The 19,185-nt window shown below is 33.1% G+C and overlaps 3 protein-coding genes across 4 annotated transcripts; all 3 read left to right on the top strand.

Annotated features, from left to right (window-relative positions):
- The first annotated feature begins 39 nt into the window (after window positions 1-39).
- Window positions 40-6,810, top strand: LOC107269113. Its single transcript, XM_025086373.1, has 7 exons — window positions 40-1,027; window positions 1,122-1,434; window positions 4,470-4,690; window positions 5,178-5,359; window positions 5,443-5,593; window positions 5,680-6,585; window positions 6,647-6,810. The coding sequence occupies exons 2-7, from the start codon at window positions 1,401-1,403 to the stop codon at window positions 6,668-6,670; spliced, it is 1,518 nt and encodes a 505-aa protein (XP_024942141.1). The 5' UTR covers window positions 40-1,027; window positions 1,122-1,400; the 3' UTR covers window positions 6,671-6,810.
- A 7,824-nt stretch (window positions 6,811-14,634) lies between these two features.
- LOC107269117 lies at window positions 14,635-19,100 on the top strand. 2 transcript variants are annotated; one of them, XM_015742619.2, is made up of 4 exons: window positions 14,635-15,008; window positions 17,191-17,418; window positions 17,664-17,875; window positions 17,961-19,100. In XM_015742619.2, the coding sequence occupies exons 1-4, from the start codon at window positions 15,006-15,008 to the stop codon at window positions 18,682-18,684; spliced, it is 1,167 nt and encodes a 388-aa protein (XP_015598105.1). In that variant the 5' UTR covers window positions 14,635-15,005; the 3' UTR covers window positions 18,685-19,100. The 2 variants fall into 2 exon arrangements, with proteins under 2 accessions (XP_015598105.1, XP_015598106.1); XM_015742620.2 differs by lacking the exon at window positions 14,635-15,008 and adding an exon at window positions 16,753-16,934.
- LOC107269122 lies at window positions 15,355-16,743 on the top strand. The gene is made up of 4 exons (XM_025086379.1): window positions 15,355-15,691; window positions 15,956-16,137; window positions 16,221-16,371; window positions 16,561-16,743. Exons 2-4 carry the CDS (start codon window positions 15,998-16,000, stop codon window positions 16,738-16,740), a joined length of 471 nt encoding a protein of 156 aa, XP_024942147.1. The 5' UTR covers window positions 15,355-15,691; window positions 15,956-15,997; the 3' UTR covers window positions 16,741-16,743.
- Window positions 19,101-19,185: the final 85 nt, after the last annotated feature.

The raw sequence follows: 19,185 nt of genomic DNA, 5'->3' as shown, positions 1-19,185 counted from the left end.
TTCCAGGGTACAGCATTATCTGCTACTAGAGGTATGCATGGTACGCGAAGTGCCACTAGTGCATCATTCAAGTTTACAATTTGCATTTTACGTAATCCAATGAAGTTACGTACATTTTCAATGTAAATGTCAGCCACGTGTCATGCAATTCATAGAATATAAAATGCGCAATAGTATTCTTTTATTTCATCCAAGAAGACGGTAATATTTTCTTAACATGTCTTCCTAGATTCCAAGTTCCTTATGAACACACTTTCATATCATTTAGCAGACATGCTGTTATATGATTACATACTAAAGATACTTGTGTCGCGTAAATAACGTATCAGGAAATCACTATGCTTATAAAATAATAATTGAAGTGTAGTAAATAATCTTTCATAAAGTGTAGAACCACTTTAGCCACATAGTCCTATATGAATAATAATGACATGATAAGCAATAGCAGTTTATGGCAAGCAATTAGGTAATTTAATGCTATAACCGTTCTTTTAAAAAGTTTCATTTATTACTCTATCCGAAAAGAGATACAATATGGTATACATCAACAGAGATACAATATGGTATGGTAGTCATCATAGATAGCGAGAAAATCATTTTATAAGAGATTAACTAAGCCTCTCTATTGCACTTATCGCATAGCAGATATAAATATAATTTCAGACTAAGTTTGTGTAGACCTTCCAGTCTATATTGGCAGTTCTATCCGTATTGCTTGCTCAACGTCAACATCGAACTGTATGATAAGAGACTGATACAAAACACGGTACATTCTCGTATGTCAACTCAGTCTGTCCGTCAACGGAGGACATCGTGCATAGTAGTTTTTATATAACAGTACGATATATAACACGCATAATTAGCGTTTAATAATTTGCCTCCAGATCTGCTTAAGCATATACAAATTTAAACACGTGGCGCTTCTTGTTTACAGTAATTTAGTCAAATACTCAAGAATTCAGCTATCAAGGCTCCGTTTTCATTCTCTCTGGACTTCGTTATTTAGAGTACACGTAGAAAGTTGATGGTACGGTTAGTGCAACGCATAAACATGTTTCGGAAACGTTACCCCGTAGTGTTTTTGAATATTGTATGATAATTACTTTTATATTTTCTGACAGTAACAGTAGGAATAATAATAGTGGTGGAAAATCTATTTTTGGAAATCAAGTGACTTGTAGGTGAATTTTAAAGTGGATGGTCTTTTAAGTGTCATTCGTGAACTATAACAGTGCCAGAAGGAAAGAAAAAGTTCTTTTCTTAATATGCACTGGATTTGTTCGCGAAGTGCATAAGAACAAGTGTATGCAACGTGCATCTGGTGTGACGTTTCTATTTGTATTCGCTTGAAGAAGGATTGTTCTCTTATATTTTACTACTGATGGTATTGTGGTAATAGAATGTCAACGGTACCGCTGCAGGCAGATATACTGGGTAGGTTTTAGACATAGCGTTTTTAAAAATGAAATAATTTTGTACTAGATTGAAAATAATTTATTATCGTTAGTGGCTTATCTGTGGCACGCATAGCTGTAGTGTTCGCGTTATTTAATGATTAATATATTTAAATATAAAATAATTTGAACGATTGCGAACTTATTGTTTTCTGAATTACTCTTTTTATGGCAACTTTTATAGTTTTGTGGGCTTTTTATATTTATGGCACGTGTTATACGTGACTATCGATGGGATGCTTGAAGTACAATGGTATTTAATATCTTGATTTCGCAATCTATGGGTTCTTGAAATGTTAATAAAATGAAGAACTAGCGAACCTAAAGATTTTTGTTTGTTAAATTTTCGATAGCGTTTTATCAACTGATAACTATATTGAGCTATTATAAGTTTTATAATTCTAATTATATTAAATTATATAAGTAATTATATGCAAGGGCAAAAATATATGCAAAGTCAAACAAATAAAATATCATCACGTTGACATATACATATATGCATGCCCTATCTTCAACTCATGTCTAAGTGTTTTAATCGTAACGTCACAAAATAATATTCGCAAAAAATCTTGTATAATATCAAAGGAAAGTGGTCATCAATTTGCCACGTAAGATCTCATTTTCAGAATGCTTTACAGATGACCAATTTTCACAAATGATCATGTCTGTGCAGTATAATTATTTCAAATTATATGAAACACGTGTATACCTATTTATGGAATTACTTCAGTTTGTTAGGTACACTTTGTCCAGTTAATAATCCACTTTTAAAAACGCGCAGAAAGCATAGGACACGAGAACAAAGATAATACCTAGGTTTATGATAGGTTAAATATATGTGTATATGAAAAATCAGACCTGGAGAGACTGTAAATTTGCATTTAATCATGGCATACACTTACAAAGACATTATAGATCTGCTTAACTTCAGACCATTCACTTCCCGAAACAAACAATGGCTAATGTGATATTGTTGGTGAGGCGAAGGTCGATAAGTGCGGCAAGGGAATTAGCATTTTGGAATATTCTAGCATGTTGGTCACTGTAGGGATAACCAATTTTGCCCTATTAGTAATGCATATCTGAAATAGATACGAAAAAGATGACTAGGTCACTATTAAATATATTTAAGGTGATTGGGCCCTTTGAATTACCTTGCGGATAAAATGTTTATTTAAAAAGTAATATATGAAGACAGTACATGCTATCACTAAAAAAATTGATCACAGAACGTTCAACTTAAGAATACATTAATTATTAATTCCTCAAGTTCTCATAACAGAATCTGATTAGTTTGAAAATCGATAATAACAAGTTGATGAACTTGCTAACTCCAATTGCTGTAACACACCTGAATAACCATGATAATTAAATTCTTGCATATATCATGCAAAACGTTTATATATTTATCATATCAGGACTAATTAAGTTAAGCGTCTATACTGTATCTTCTTTAGTAGCTTGTCGATAAGATAATTCGTCTAAACGCTAATAAACCGGATTACTAAAGATTTCCACACATCACAAATTAATTTAGATAAGATCTACGTAAATTCTTCATATTTCCTTTGTGATAAGGACATTAATAAATATGGAGCAAAGAAGTGAGAGTGCGCATCTGCTAATTTTTGATTTAATCAAAGTTCATATAGAAATTATAGGAATCGTACTTTTTCATTCAACACGTGTAATGGTGCTTCTGTAGCACTTTAAGTGGTATTTGAGACCTTGATCAGAGATGCATTTTACTAAGATGCATATTTTTTTCTTTCTGTCTATTTGAAATACTACTTTCAAATTTTTGAAAAAAGATACAATTACATGATGACTTCCTGACATATGAAATCAACATAATAATAATGAGAGATTCTTGTTATTAGAAATTTGTAGTAACAATATAAAATATTAATAAATTTTTATCAAATCTCATAAACAAATACTTAGTAACGCCTAACAAATTAACTATAACAGTCAAAGTCATAAGTAAGCTGAGCTTATCCATTTCTAAAAATTAGTTATCAGTTTGAACAGTTATAAAGGAACAATGCAATAATATCATACTCTTTATAATTAACTATAACAGTCAAAGTCATAAGCAAGCTGAGTTTATCTATTTCTAGTAATTAGTTATCAGTTTGAACAGTTATAAAGGAACAATGCAATAATATCATACTCTTTATAATTAACTATAACAGTCAAAGTCATAAGCAAGCTGAGTTTATCTATTTCTAGTAATTAGTTATCAGTTTGAACAGTTATAAAGGAACAATGCAATAATATCATACTCTTTATAATTAACTATAACAGTCAAAGTCATAAGCAAGCTGAGTTTATCTATTTCTAGTAATTAGTTATCAGTTTGAACAGTTATAAAGGAACAATGCAATAATATCATACTCTTTATAATTAACTATAACAGTCAAAGTCATAAGCAAGCTGAGTTTATCTATTTCTAGTAATTAGTTATCAGTTTGAACAGTTATAAAGGAACAATGCAATAATATCATACTCTTTATAATTAACTATAACAGTCAAAGTCATAAGCAAGCTGAGTTTATCTATTTCTAGTAATTAGTTATCAGTTTGAACAGTTATAAAGGAACAATGCAATAATATCATACAGAATTGACTGATAGACAGAAAAATAAACTAGGCCATTTACGTTAAGGAGTAAAACCAACTAAGAGCATACTCTTAGTCGTAAACTAATGTAAATGTATTTCACCTATATCCATACTCCAATGCATTACCCAAAGGCCACAATTACTATAGATTCTTAGGTACTGTTTTTATCAAAGTGAGCGAGTATTAGCATGGTATGGTTTTAATAATTTAGATCGTAATGATTCAGTTCTATAGAATTGAAAATAAATTTGAAAATTAAGACAATTTTTTATTAATTTAATTGACTAAAACTAAATGAAATTTATTACACTGCGTGTCAGATGTGCTAAACGAGAATGAAGCTGTGTCAGTTATACGATCAAATTGTTAATGAATATTTCATGATTTTAGAGGATGGATTGTTACGTCCTCGAAATTGGGAACCAAGGAGAAATAACTTGAAGATCCCATTGAGACTTGTGCGTTTGTGTATCTTGGGAACGATACTTCCGGCAATGCTGGTTGCTGGTCCAATTTATTTGAGATACATAGTCTATTCCGAACAACTGTATCCATTGTCTGCTTCTGATCAAAGATTAATCGATGGCAAAGTATCGACTACGTGGTGTCAGGTGTGTATAAATCTATATTGTAAATTTTGATTTAATTTATTATACTTGAGACAGTGCAAAACTAAATAAGAAAGCAACTAGAATTTTCCACCTTGAAAATTGTATATTTTTACTAAGATGCATATTTTTTTTTTCTGCCTATTTGAAATACTACTTTCAAATTTTTGAAAAAAGATACAATTACATGATGACTTCCTGACATATGAAATCAACATAATAATAATGAGAGATTCTTGTTATTAGAAACTTGTAGTAACAATATAAAATATTAATAAATTTTTTCAAATCACTTATAACATTGCATTAAAGAAAATGATTAATTTGAAAAAATTTCGATGAGACACTGTATCTTATCTCTAAGATATTTGAGAGATATTTGATACTTGAATATATTATACTATCAGTATAAGTTTGCAAAGTATAAAAAATTTACTTAAAAATAACAGCTTACTTATTTAACTTATTATCTTTTATTCCTTGACTATAGAAACAAGTGGTAAAAGTCAATGCGACGTTTAATGCATATCTTATGCAAGAAGAGCCTAAGGTCAAAGGTGAAACCATCCCTGTATCAATGACTAGACATCTTATTCTCGAGGACGATATGAAGGAGTATTGGGGCTTCTATCTTCTTCGTGGAAGTAGCGTCACTGTTTCTACCTGTGTAAGGTATAATTTTTGAAGAAAAAGACAAATTAGGTAATTGAATGTTGCTTAGGAAATTGTTCGTCTTATTTTATTTGTCATATCAGATGGCCAGGAGCTTCTTTGACGATCATTCGTGGTCACAAGAATTTGCATGAATGTGCATTCATCGGTGATGACAGTAGCGAGGAACTTGAGGAGCTCCTGGAGATCGCCGAAGAACGAGGTCATCTAAATATTTTAAATAGTACACTTCAGGTAAAATGGCATGTTGAGAAATGTCGAAGGAATGGTAAATACTTTAATAGTTTTATAAAAAAGGCATTTCTTATCTGTATTTATAGGATGATGGTCCCAGTAACGAGCCGGATAAAATGAAGAGAGCTCGACAAGAAGTTCTTTTTCATCACAAGGATAGTACACCAGGAGTCAATAATACTCTACCTAGACACGTGGCTCATCATTATAATAGTCATGAATTGGATGCAAAAGCTATGAGAAATATACTCACCCAGCTGTTTATGAAGACTTTGGATACTAAGAAAAAGCAGGAGGAAGCACCACATCATCATTACGAGGGTGTCTTTATGGATAGTGCCAATATAGAGAAACCGCCTGTCGTAGGCAGTGATTTCCCATATACGGGAGACAGTTTAGATTCTAAGGAAATTATAACTGATAAGGAATCCACTCAACCAATTTTGGATGAAAAGAAAGCTAGGAAACAGGATGCACTTGTAGAAGCTAAAAAGTCAAAACATGCCTCGCGAGAGGGATCTACCAATGGGACTTTTGAAGAAGATAAAATGTCACTAGGAAAACAATTAGATAGAGAAAGTTTACAAGAATCTTCGCAACGAATCAATACTGATAATAAAGAGACTTTGAAATATCATAGCAACGATTCTACTATCGGATTGGACAGTATCACTGAGAAAACAATCATAGAACTTGCACAACAAGGAGTAAACAATAGCGGACTGACGTCAGCTGAAGTTTTTCAAGACGTTTTAAAAAAGATACGTCTTCTCGGAGAGCGCGGTAAACACGTGTTGGAGAGGCTTGTTAATGAAATAGATAATAAAAAAAATGACGAGGCGATGGCTCTTAGGAAAATGGCGAAGGAAGTCATGAAGGGCAATTTTTCTGAAGAAGAAATCAAGAGACGTAAAAGAGACTTGATACTTTCGTCACCTCTTCACGACGAATTGACACAAGATGATTCTGATAGGGATGCAGCAATCGAGGAGGTACAATTATATTTTTAATTAACAAAATAGCAAATATATGTCTATATACATATGTATACAGGGTTATTCACGGCAAACACACTAGCTGAAATTGGCCTTGAAAGGATGATATCATAAATCAGAGCAGAGTGGCATCATGAAAAAAATGAAAATGGACGTCGCAACGTTGCTAAGATCATGAATTTCACGTTCTTTCATTTGTTTAACAGGACCACACTGCCTCGATTAACAGATTCTAACTGCTTATAATATATATGGTTCTTTGTTCATGCACATCAGCAAATAATGTGAGATTCTGAAAGATTATTAGTCAAATACCAATTACATATCATGATTTTAAGGGTTAAGTTATCAAAATTTCTTACTCCTTAAGTAATTTTGTTGTAACAATTTCTAGAATTATGTGGAACCTATCTACGTAGTATGTATATGTAATTGGAGAATATTTTACTATATTTTTATAGACAGTGCTGAGGAAGTGTTATTTTTTTAATCCGATATCAGGAATGAAATTTTACAGAATTTACCATATTTTTTATATTTGAAAAATAATTCAGATTGTACATTTATTAAAATAAAGGTTTATGCATTCATGCCATTGTACTTTTTTTATTCCTAAAAGTACTAATCAAGCCCGTTATTTTTCTTAAGACGAGAACATTGGAGAGATAAAAAATAATTAGCGTGACAAAACCCATATAATTGTTAACCCTTAAGGATTTGTCAAGATAATCCATTCGACTTTTCAGGACCTTAAAAATTAATTTTCCGTCGATTTACTCCCTTAATCTATAAGATGAATTCTTTATGCTAGTATTGCAGCTCGCTAACAACTTGACCTTACGATAGGGCATTAAACTCCGTAGGGGCGGCAGGATTTCAGGGGCTGGTAGGCGGAGTATCCCTTATCAGCACCGAACACTCACTGCTTATGGAACGTGCAGGACCCTTTTTTCAACAAATTCCTCACAAAGCACATTATTCTCCATCCCCTATGCCTTCCTTAACTATATTCCAGTAAAATTCATAAACGTCAGAAAATCTATAGAAGCAGCATCCATTGATTTATCAATTTTATTACTAATTAATATATTGGTAATAAAACAATTTAAAATAAGTTTTACACTCCGACGAATACTCAACAAATAATGTAGCAAAATATTGAAATTACTTTAGGATAAATTGAAAAAATATTTAACGATGATGAACTTTGGTCCACCACAAGCAATAAGACTAATTCATAAATCGTATTCATCGTCATGGCCATAGTGTGGGAAACCACATTTAGCATCCCCGCAGAACTTTGAAGGGTGGTTTAACATACCAGAGTAGCTATTGGTTCCCACGTACAGCTATGAACGAAAAAGAATATTACATTTATATAGAATTCCAAAATGACCTTAACTTGGTCATTATCACGATAACGCACAAATGGAAAATATACGTGAGGAAAACATATTGCTTATATGCTAGCCGTGTACGCGTAGTGACATACGTGACGTATGATACACAAATAAACTTAAAAAGTCACCCCAAACCGGTTTTCAAAAGCGAAATTGGCACGTGCCCTCAAATAGGGGTAGCTTTAACCTTACTTATGGTGCCATTAGGGTTCCGCATTGATGGCTACTTTATGTAGCATAATAGGGGTACGTTACAAATTTATATGAAATTTTATCAATTTCCACCCTTAGTTCTTATCATTTCACAGGTGTGTAACACATAATGGTCAGAATAGTACTTTACATTTGTTTGTTTGTGTGTTTATTTGCAGTAAAATTCACATGATCTGAAATGCATGCTGATTGGATTATAATTTTGTATTCTTCAATGTATTTAGATTCCCATGTTCAAAGGATGGCATTTTTTATTGAAATTTTGATGTTAGGTATATCGTCTTATAATTTTTTTTCTATTATTTTCCTATATCAGTCATAAAGATATTTTTATTAATTCTATTGATTGAATATATCTGTTTCAAAACTCCCACGCAGATCGGCCAGTAATGACGTTCGAACGAGCATCATTTTAGATATAATCATTTAATCTCCTTCTCTCGAATGATACCTGGTTCGTCCCTCTGGAAAATCCCTAGAGCCCTACGAAGTGTCACAATAAAACAGCACGTGGCTGGTGGCCACTTGACAGCAGGGAATCACCGAGCATTCCGTTTTAAGCATGGCCATGCTGAACATTGTGATAATGATCACGAGGCGTAAAGAAATGGAAAAGCTTTTAAATGATATAAATGAATTGTACACCAGGGTCTTAATTATAACTGATAAGAGTCGATTAAAAGGCTCTTGGACATGTGCATTTCCGATTGTTACCTATTTTATTTTCACCCTAACAGTTAAGATCATGTCTTGGTATGCTTACTATCGTGAACTGTAAGTGATATAGAATTTCTATACTATATATTCCATTTATATAATATATATAATTATATAGATATACATATAAAATATATGCAACTGTTCTAGTTCTAGTACATTTTCCTCGATAATCAAATTTTATAAAGTTTTTATTATGTATTGGTACGAGATGACGACATACTGTCCAGAACCATTAGCATCCCTTTTATTCGCATCGCTAGAGGTATTTCAAATTGTTTAATTATTGTTTTGTTATATAGTTAAATTAAAGAAACTTCATTTTATTTCAGATAATAATTGACGGTATTAGATTTGGAATGGAAACTAATTTGCCATCAGTTTCTCAATACGATTGGGAATGTTGGACTAATAAGAAAAAATATTTGAAAATTGATAAAGTCAATGTCAAAATTTACATAAAGGAATATCGTGAAATATGCCAGGATTTAAGTCGTATTATTCGTATTACAAATTCCATGTTTGGGTTTCAGCTCTTTGTTATGTTCACTTACAATCAAATTACGTGTGTGATTTATGCATTTTATGTAATAAATTTAATCACTAAACGAAGGAGCCTCAATGAAAGAGAAAGAGTGCGATGTTTATTTTTTTTCATATATTCTGTTGTAAAATGAAAGAGAAATACTACAAACCACATACGTGTACCTGGAAAATTAGTAAAATCGGCACGAATTTCTGTTTGATACATATTTTAATAATATTTATCAACATAATAAATGAATTTAGGTAATACGGCATATGTAATGACAAACTAATTAAATAATCTTCCATTAATATATTTCAGGAATTACGAAGGGAAATTTGAACTTTTATTCAACACGATAACGTTAATCCGTATAGCCGGAAATTTATTAAAATTAACCGTTTTAAGCATGGCCATGCTGAACATTGTGATAATGATCACGAGGCGTAAAGAAATGGAAAAGCTTTTAAATGATATAAATGAATTGTACACCAGGGTCTTAATTATAACTGATAAGAGTCGATTAAAAGGCTCTTGGACATGTGCATTTCCGATTGTTACCTATTTTATTTTCACCCTAACAATTAAGATCATGTCTTGGTATTCTTACAAATGTGAATTGTAAGTGATATAGATAATCTATATTATATATTACATTTGTATAATATATATAATGATATGGATATATACAACATGTGCAATTGTTCTAGCTCACTTTTTTCGGCAATGCAATATTTTAAATTTTTTATTATGTATTGGTACGAGATGACGACATACTGTGCAGAACCATTAGCTTCCCTTTTATTTGCATCGCTAGAGGTATTTCAAGTTGTTTACTTCTATTCGTATACATTTAGTTAAATCAACGAAACTTCGTTTTATTTCAGATAATAATTGACGGTATTAGATTTGGAATGGAAACTAATTTGCCATCAGTTTCTCAATACGATTGGGAATGTTGGACTAATAAGAAAAAATATTTGAAAATTGATAAAGTCAATGTCAAAATTTACATAAAGGAATATCGTGAAATATGCCAGGATTTAAGTCGTATTATCCGTATTACAAATTCCATGTTTGGGTTTCAGCTCTTTGTTATGTTCACTTACAATCAAATTACGTGTGTGATTTATGCATTTTATGTAATATATTTTATCACTAATCGAAGGAGCCTCAATGAAAGTGAAAGAGTGCGAAGTTTATTTTTTTTCATATATTCAGTTATAGTCATATCTCGAAATATTTATTTGTGTCATCGAGGTGAACAAGTCACGGCTAAGGTTTGATATTTTTAATTATATCACAGAATTCTACTTTGTATTATACATAAGTAATGATATCCTTGATATATAGAATATACAAGGGATTCAGTATTTCATGGCCACTTATGTATTGCAGGCAAGCCAATTAGTTACAAATGCAGCTTTACTAGACAGCAGTAAAATAAACGATGAATCTAAATTACAGGTAATTTTATATGTACATATATGTTTACATATTATAAATACGATCTTCCAACTGAAGCATGTTGAATGACCTAATATAACATTTGATTTCGTTGGTTAATAGCTAATACATTTTCTACAAGATACAGATGAAGCAAATTTTCGTATATCTATTTTGAACGTGTTCTTTTTGGATTATCGGCAAATGTTCTTCGTAAGTTTATCCTGAAATTCAAAACCAGCAATGAAATTAATATTCAAATTAATATTTCAGGTATTAAGTGCCACGTCAACGTATGTATTAATAATTCTGCAGTACATGAATCCGCCAGGATAAATGAATATATTTAAATCGCGATAAACAATATGATTAATAAATATTGTAAAATTTCATTAACTAATCAAATTTTGATGTTAGGTATATCGTCTCACAATTTTTTTTCTATTATTTTCCTATATCAGTCATAAAGATATTTTTATTAATTTTATTGATTGAATATATCTGTTTCAAAACTCCCACGCAGATCGGCCAGTAATGACGCTCGAATGAGCATCCTTCTAGATATAATCATTTAATCGATTTCGTGGGTTAACGCTTGGTGGATCCCTTTCGAAAATCATTACGGCCCTTCGAAGTGTCATAATAAAGTAGCACGTGGCTGGTGGCCACTTGACAGCAGGGAGTTACCCAGAATTCCCACCCCTAATGCATACTAAGGAGAGACTGATTTTTTTTTAGGTTAGAAACCATATTGTAATATGTCACTAAGGGTGCTACTTGTAATAGTAGTTTGATTGCTTGGGAAAAATTATTCAGTATATACATCTATACTTCGATTGATCGATCTACATATAATTAACTTAATCTCGATCTTGTACGTATACAAAGGATTAGGGAAAAATTTAAGTTTTAAAATTTAATTGTTTCTTTTACTCTATGAATATAATACGACTTTGCTAATAATTATTTGGATTTTATACCTAAGATAAACGTCCCAGTTACCGGACTAAGCGTGTCTGCAAATACGGTTTCTTATGGACTTGCTGGGACTGGTTAAGTTAGGTTAGGTGTCCGGCCACTAGGCCAATTTATGTGAGATTAATAATTAAATAGTACTTTGCGATAGGAGTGCGAGAAAGCGAACTTTATAGGCAAGCGGTGAAGTTGTCGTACGACCGGCACGAGCCGAGGGCGCGTGCTGCTTGTTTTACGTGTGTGGCGAGTGTGAAAAACGCTACTTTTTGTGCCTCCAACCTAAGCGTGTCTGCAAATACGGTTTCTTATGGACTTGCTGGGACTGGTTAGGTTAGGTTAGGTGTCCGGCCACTAGGCCAATTTATTTGAGATTAATAATTAAATAGTACTTTGCGATAGGAGTGCGAGAAAGCGAACTTTATAGGCAAGCGGTGAAGTTGGTCGTACAACCGGCACGAGCCGAGGGCGCGTGCTGCTTGTTTTATGAGTGCGGAGATTGTGACAAACTTCACGACCTGCGTATAATGTTCGCTTTATTGCACCAGTATCGCACAATATTTTTTCTTCAACAGCGGAGCGAAAACGGGCAATTTTCGAATGGGGAAACATGGAAGATTGAAAAATTGAATAGGAGTGAGGTGACATTTGCCGATGAATCCAACGACCAGCTACCACCAGGGCAATTGTTTTTTTCACGTAAGCTGTAGGCTGCACAGTTGTTTCATTGTGATTTCCTAAGTCACCAAACTAACCTGCTTATTTGCACCGACCCAACAATCACCCACTACGTGAAAACTCGCGTTCGCTCCGCTGTTGAAGAAAATAGTATGTGAACCGCGAGAGAAAACGGGCGTTTGTGCCTTGTATAAAGTTGAGAACCCCTCGTCTTCGCCACGGGAACCTCAACTTTATACGGGGCGCAGAAACGCCCGTTTTCGCTCTCGGTGCACAATATACTATTATGTAACTCATGCATGAAAAACGCTACTTTTTGTGCCTCCAAAGTGACTGGAACATCTCTTCGTTGGAGGAGGCAGCCATAAGAAGAGCAAGGAAGGCTTCCAAAGTGAATGCATTTCATGACAGCGCGCGAGAACAAAGTTTACTTTATCGCACTAGTGCGAGAAGAAAGCGCTAGTGCGACAATGTACAATTTGCCCGATTTGCGCATGCGCAGCATTTTCATCGCATTCTTAGTTATATAGCGCCAAAAAATTCCATCGAGTAGATAAACTGTTGGTCGATGTTTAATTACTTGTAATTAGTATATCATCATATATTTTACCAAAAAATACGAATTTTGTATTCTGCAATTATAGAGCAAGTGTGAAGCGATTCATACTAATTGAAATCTGATTGTATACCAGCATCTTCTATGAACCATATGTGTTGCGGATTATTAAAAAATAATACAAAATCTTATCTCCTGTTAAATTAAAATTACATCGATTAAAAGTGATAAGTTATGAAAGTTTTTAAAGATTTTTCAAAAAGTACACAGTCCATAATCTAACTGTCACTACTTTGTTAAGTCCAATTTTAATTGTCTGTATCAGAATTTGAATGAAGTTCTAAATGGAAATTCTGTGTCTATCTTCTACAGGCAGTCAATAATTATTAATTTTGAAAATTGTCTAATGACTCACTTCCTCTGAATTCGAAAAACAATGACGTGGGATTATCCTTAGCAATAATAGATTAGTGCGATAAAATATAATTAACCGCGAACGAACTCGTGTATTTATTTGTTTATTAATAAACTGCTAATACAATCCTTTCCACTTTCCGGCATCTTAAAAATTAATCCACCGTCGATTTGCTTCCTTAATCTCTGAGATTAATCCTTTATGCTGGCAACGGAGCTCGCTTACAACTTGACCCTGTGATAGGACTAGGTAGTTCCGCAGGGGTGGCTGGGTTTCAGAGGTTGGTAGGCGGAGCAACCCTTATCAGCAATGAACACTCGCCACTTACAGAACCCTGGGTACTTTTTCATGGAATCCCTCATCCAAATCTCCACTTCCTCTTTGAGTCTTCTAATAAAATATCAAATAATCGAACTTCAAATATAAAAAAATCCCTTATCACTCGAAACTGATATGATCATGATACAATTTTCGTTTTTAGTATTTATTAATTTTCTCATACATGTATAATCCAACCCCTCAGCATAATGAATATATGTATTCTGATATATGCTTAATAAAGAAACTAACTATAGTGTATCAAATGTGTATCGAACCTGTCTCAAGCGATATGCAAATAAAAAAAAACTGAAATTGCACCTATCCGACTGTAAACTATTTTTATTCAATAAAGAAATAATACGATAGAAATTTAATAAACTCTTAACCTCACACTTGTACTCTGACGTCACAGCAGAGATGTATAGTATTAAATTTTGAATTCTGTTTATTCTGAGTGGAAATAAAAAATGGGAGATAAAATTTAGGAGTCTATAATTGTATTTTTTTATTATTTTGTCTATACGTATTATACTTTTATCTACTGTGATTTTATATAAATACATATACCCTGATAACGATATGTAAATTTATGAATAAAATAGAAGTTTTTTCAGTTACCAGAATATAAATATGTGAACAACTATATTCTGTTGGTATTTACAAAAAAAATATTACATTTGTCTTAAAGGAATAGCAATAGGTATCTTCACATATGTTTTAAACATAGGGTTAGGAATATGCACTACGCCCCTAGCGATGACTTAGAAAAAGTCCCCAGAACATCTGTTATTTGTCTATTTTCACAACTATGATATCACTAAGAGTGAGTGGAGGTTTTAACAGCGACCTAGGGATGCAGACGAGGAGATAGAGGGATGCTGTATATGGAGGAGAGTATGGGACGTCCCGGGTAGCAGCCCCACCCACAAATCCTTACTGCTCCGCCTTCGCAAAATTCATTTCCCCAGGGGTAGCTCGCCGGACTTTCTATTAGTCAAATACGAACAGTTCGCACAGTCAGTCATCTTAGTAGAAAGTGATAATTTTCTCAATTCTACGTGAAATTTATTAGTGTCATCTAGTGATTTTTTAAATAAAAATTTGGATTATGTCATAAACACATCAACCGTCAGTAAATCAAAAGAAATTGACATTTGATACTAGACCGAAAATATGGTAAGTGACAATTCACTTTTAAATATATTAATTACGATGATGCACTCGCCATTCAAGATAAACATTATTAAAATAATATTTCCTACAAGAGAAAGCCTCTTATCGGGTATGCATTATCAGGCTGTTATCTTTAAAGTTTAATTATATTACTCTTTGTATGGTTTAGTTTCACGTTACAAAAGAATTTCGTTTAAATAATGTAAAATATCCAATTATTTATTTGACAATATATAATTTGTTATAAGTGATTTATTATTACTTATTTATGAACAGATGCTTATGGTTGTTCTTCGTTGTTCGTAGCTTTTCGACGTGATTTTCTCTGGCACTAAATCAAACTGATAAAATGACTGACACATATCTAGTGAATGTCAGGGACAGAGCCTCTGACAGGGTGCGATATCTGCTTCCTCTCTTACTGTTATAGAGGCTAATTGTTTTCTCGTTTGTTAATGAGATGCTTTTAAGTCTCTTGGCATTCGACACACGACGTTCGTTTGGACTGGTATCGCTCTCTAGTGTAAACCGGAGTTTTCTACTTTAATTTCTAATTATCGATTTTCTCTTGACAAGTGGAGACTTCACTTTGTGCATGTTACTTTAACGTTTGATGATTACTGAAATTCTTCTTCGTTGACGTTACCTTTGTGCAGTGTGGGGCAAAGTGATAAATTAAAGATTGGGTAAAATTCTGAAAACTTTATATGTGCTGTTATCGTGATAAATTTATCTTACAAAAATAATCAATTTAGGGTTTAAGATATTATGATAAATGATTAATTTGTAAAAATTTCGATGAGACACTGTATCTTATGTCTTAGTTATTTGAGAGATATTTGATACTTGAATATATTATACTATCAGTATAAGTTTGCAAAGTAGAAAAAATTTCCTTAAAAATAACAGCTTACTTATTTAACTTATTATCTTTTATTCCTTGACTATAGAAACAAGTGGTAAAAGTCAATGCGACGTTTAATGCATATCTTATGCAAGAAGAGCCTAAGGTCAAAGATGAAACCATCCCTGTATCAATGACTAGACATCTTATTCTCGAGGACGATATGAAGGAGTATTGGGGCTTCTATCTCCTTCGTGGAAGTAGCGTAACTGTTTCTACCTGTGTAAGGTATAATTTTTGAAGAAAAAGACAAATTAGGTAATTGAATGTTGCTTAGGAAATTGTTCGTTTTATTTTATTTGTCATATCAGATGGCCGGGAGCTTCTTTGACGATCATTCGTGGTCACAAGAATTTGCATGAATGTGCATTCATCGGTGATGACAGTAGCGAGGAACTTGAGGAGCTCCTCGAGATCGCCGAAGAACGAGGTCATCTGAATCTTTTAAATAGTACACTTCAGGTAAAATGGCATGTTGAGAAATGTCAAAGGAATGGTAAATGCTTTGATAGTTTTATAAAAAAGGCATTTCTTATCTGTATTTGTAGGATGATGGTCTCTTCAGGTAAAATGGCATGTTGAGAAATGTCGAAGGAATGGTAAATGCTTTGATAGTTTTATAAAAAAGGCATTTCTTATCTGTATTTATAGGATGATGGTCCCAGTAACGAGCCGGATAAAATGAAGAGAGCTCGACAAGAAGTTCTTTTTCATCACAAGGATAGTACACCAGGAGTCAATAATACTCTACCTAGACACGTGGCTCATCATTATAATAGTCATGAATTGGATGCAAAAGCTATGAGAAATATACTCACCCAGCTCGATTAACAGAATGTTTGGACTGGTATCGCTCTCTAGTGTAAACCGGAGTTTTCTACTTTAATCTCTAATTATCGATTTTCTCTTGACAAGTGGAGACTTCACTTTGTGCATGTTACTTTAACGTTTGATGATTACTGAAATTCTTCTTCGTTGACGTTACTTTTGTGCAGTGTGGGGCAAAGTGATAAATTAAAGATTGGGTAAAATTCTGAAAACTTTATATGTGCTGTTATCGTGATAAATTTATCTTACAAAAATAATGAATTTAGGGTTTAAGATATTATTTCGAAATGTACAATTGTGGAATTTGAAACGTGTTTAATTAAAATTAACGATAATAGTGTTAATACATTTGTTTTTATTTATCGGTACTTTAATGGTCGAAGTGAAAATAATTTTTATATGAAAATAATAGATTTGAAAATTCTTACAAAATTCTTCATCCTGGACTCGTAGCCGATGTTAACATTCAATGGCAGCAATGGTACCGCCGGCGACGCAGAAAATGGTTCTCCGGTTGATTCTCTTCTGTCCGGTGAAGGAGAACTTGCTGAGGAACCTGGGGATTCACCAGGAACACCTCGAGACACTGAAGAAGAGGCTACACTCTCTGATGACTTTTATTCATATGATACAGATGACGAAGATGATCAGAATAAAAGAAGAAGGGATCGAACCAGCTCTGTGAGTTTTCAAATCTCATTTATTTATCCAGTAGCCTTAGGCTGAATTTATTGGATCGGGTATAAGACGTAGTCTAGTACGTCATTGATTGACATATTTTTTCATAGCCATCGGATATGATATACTACAGGGTATGCACTCGTATCGTGATCCTGATGCAAGAAAAATCTGCCGCTCAAGAAAAAACCATGTGAAAAAAAATTATAAAAATTATAAGACATTAGAAATAAAATTTAATCTTGCAGCTGGACGGGATCTCATCGTCGGGAAGTGGACAGGTAGGCTCACCTTCGCCAAGAGTAGGAACTCTAGGAGTCAGAAAGCTCTTTACGAACAGTCGTGAACGGTGGAGACAGCAAAATGTCAGTGGAGCTTTTGCTGAACTTCGTAAATTAGTACCAACTCATCCACCGGATAAGAAGCTTTCAAAAAATGAAATATTACGAATGGCCATAAAGTATGTTTGATAAGTTTGTATACAAAGTCTATAAAAAGTATGAGCTTGAATAATTGTACTAATAAATATAAATATATTATTAAAGGTACATAAGACTCTTAAGTAACGTTCTCGAGTGGCAAAAAGCTCAAGATCGTAATGGACTGCATCATCATGGTGTACGAATAAAGTGCGAGCCTCATTTCGTCATACAAAATTCGACGAGTTTTCAAAGCAAAGGATCTAGTACGTATTTCAAGCAAGAAAAAACAAAAGACACAGAAGCTACATCTGGTTATAAAGTAAACTGTACGATTCAGCGAAGTGTGCAAAATTCAACATCACAATTGGGCTGTGATAGAAATGGCAATAATCTTTTAATGATTGCACCTACCCATAGTACTGACGTAGTTTCTAGCAAACAAAATTTATCTCTAGTTTCCGGTACCCAAACTCACTTTTCTACCGGAAGCTTATCGAATAACGGAAATCACTTACGTTCTCCTGACTCCGTTAATCGTCAACAAACTGCTACGTTTCCAAGATCACCTCAAATTGGCCCAGCACAATCAGTTTCTACTCATAGTTGTACCAGTTCTACTGGTGGAGTTTCTAATTCCAATGGTGTGGGAAGCGGAAGTTGTGGTCAAAAGAGACTGAAGGTTGAAAAGGATGAAGAGGAAGTTGTAACGTCTTCACAAAATAGAGAGTGCAAAGTACCACCACCACCTTCACATGTTGTTCCTATACGTAAACGAGTACGAATCGCATTCGTTAAGGAAACAAATTCTCCATTTCGTAATGATTTTAAGAATTCGGAAAGAAAATAGACTTCATTGTATTAAGTAAAGTGTAGTCCTACCTGCTGTAGTACTATAAGCAAAATAAGCGAGTCAGGATGAAAAATAAGATATCAGAATACATGAGATAAGAGAATGCCAGAACGAATACTTTGTTAATAATAATAGTAACCTACTTTAATAATATTTCCTAAAGTATTCTCAATGCCATTTAGCTTTACAAGTAATTTTTTTGATAACATACTTTGGTAAGGATATTGTTAGCATGAAAACCATTTGTATTATTTTATCAGAGTACGACTGGCTTGTTGCTGATAACAGAATTGTATACTTTATAAGTACTTTCTATGTTGTTTGTACAGAATGGTGTTAGGATATTAATTTGGTCTCTTCTATTATATTGTATTTTTGACAACATTTTCTATTAATTATTGTGAGGATTTAATATGGGTGATTTTCACTCGGTAATGAGCCAAATAATAAAATTAAGGGTGTTAAAATATTTAGAAATATTCAATTGATAATAATGAA

This window comes from Cephus cinctus, unplaced genomic scaffold (genome assembly GCF_000341935.2).
Source record: "Cephus cinctus unplaced genomic scaffold, Ccin1 Ccin1_scaffold0606, whole genome shotgun sequence".
Taxonomy (NCBI): Eukaryota; Metazoa; Arthropoda; class Insecta; order Hymenoptera; family Cephidae; genus Cephus; species Cephus cinctus.
This window is presented reverse-complemented; position numbering and strand designations above follow the sequence as displayed.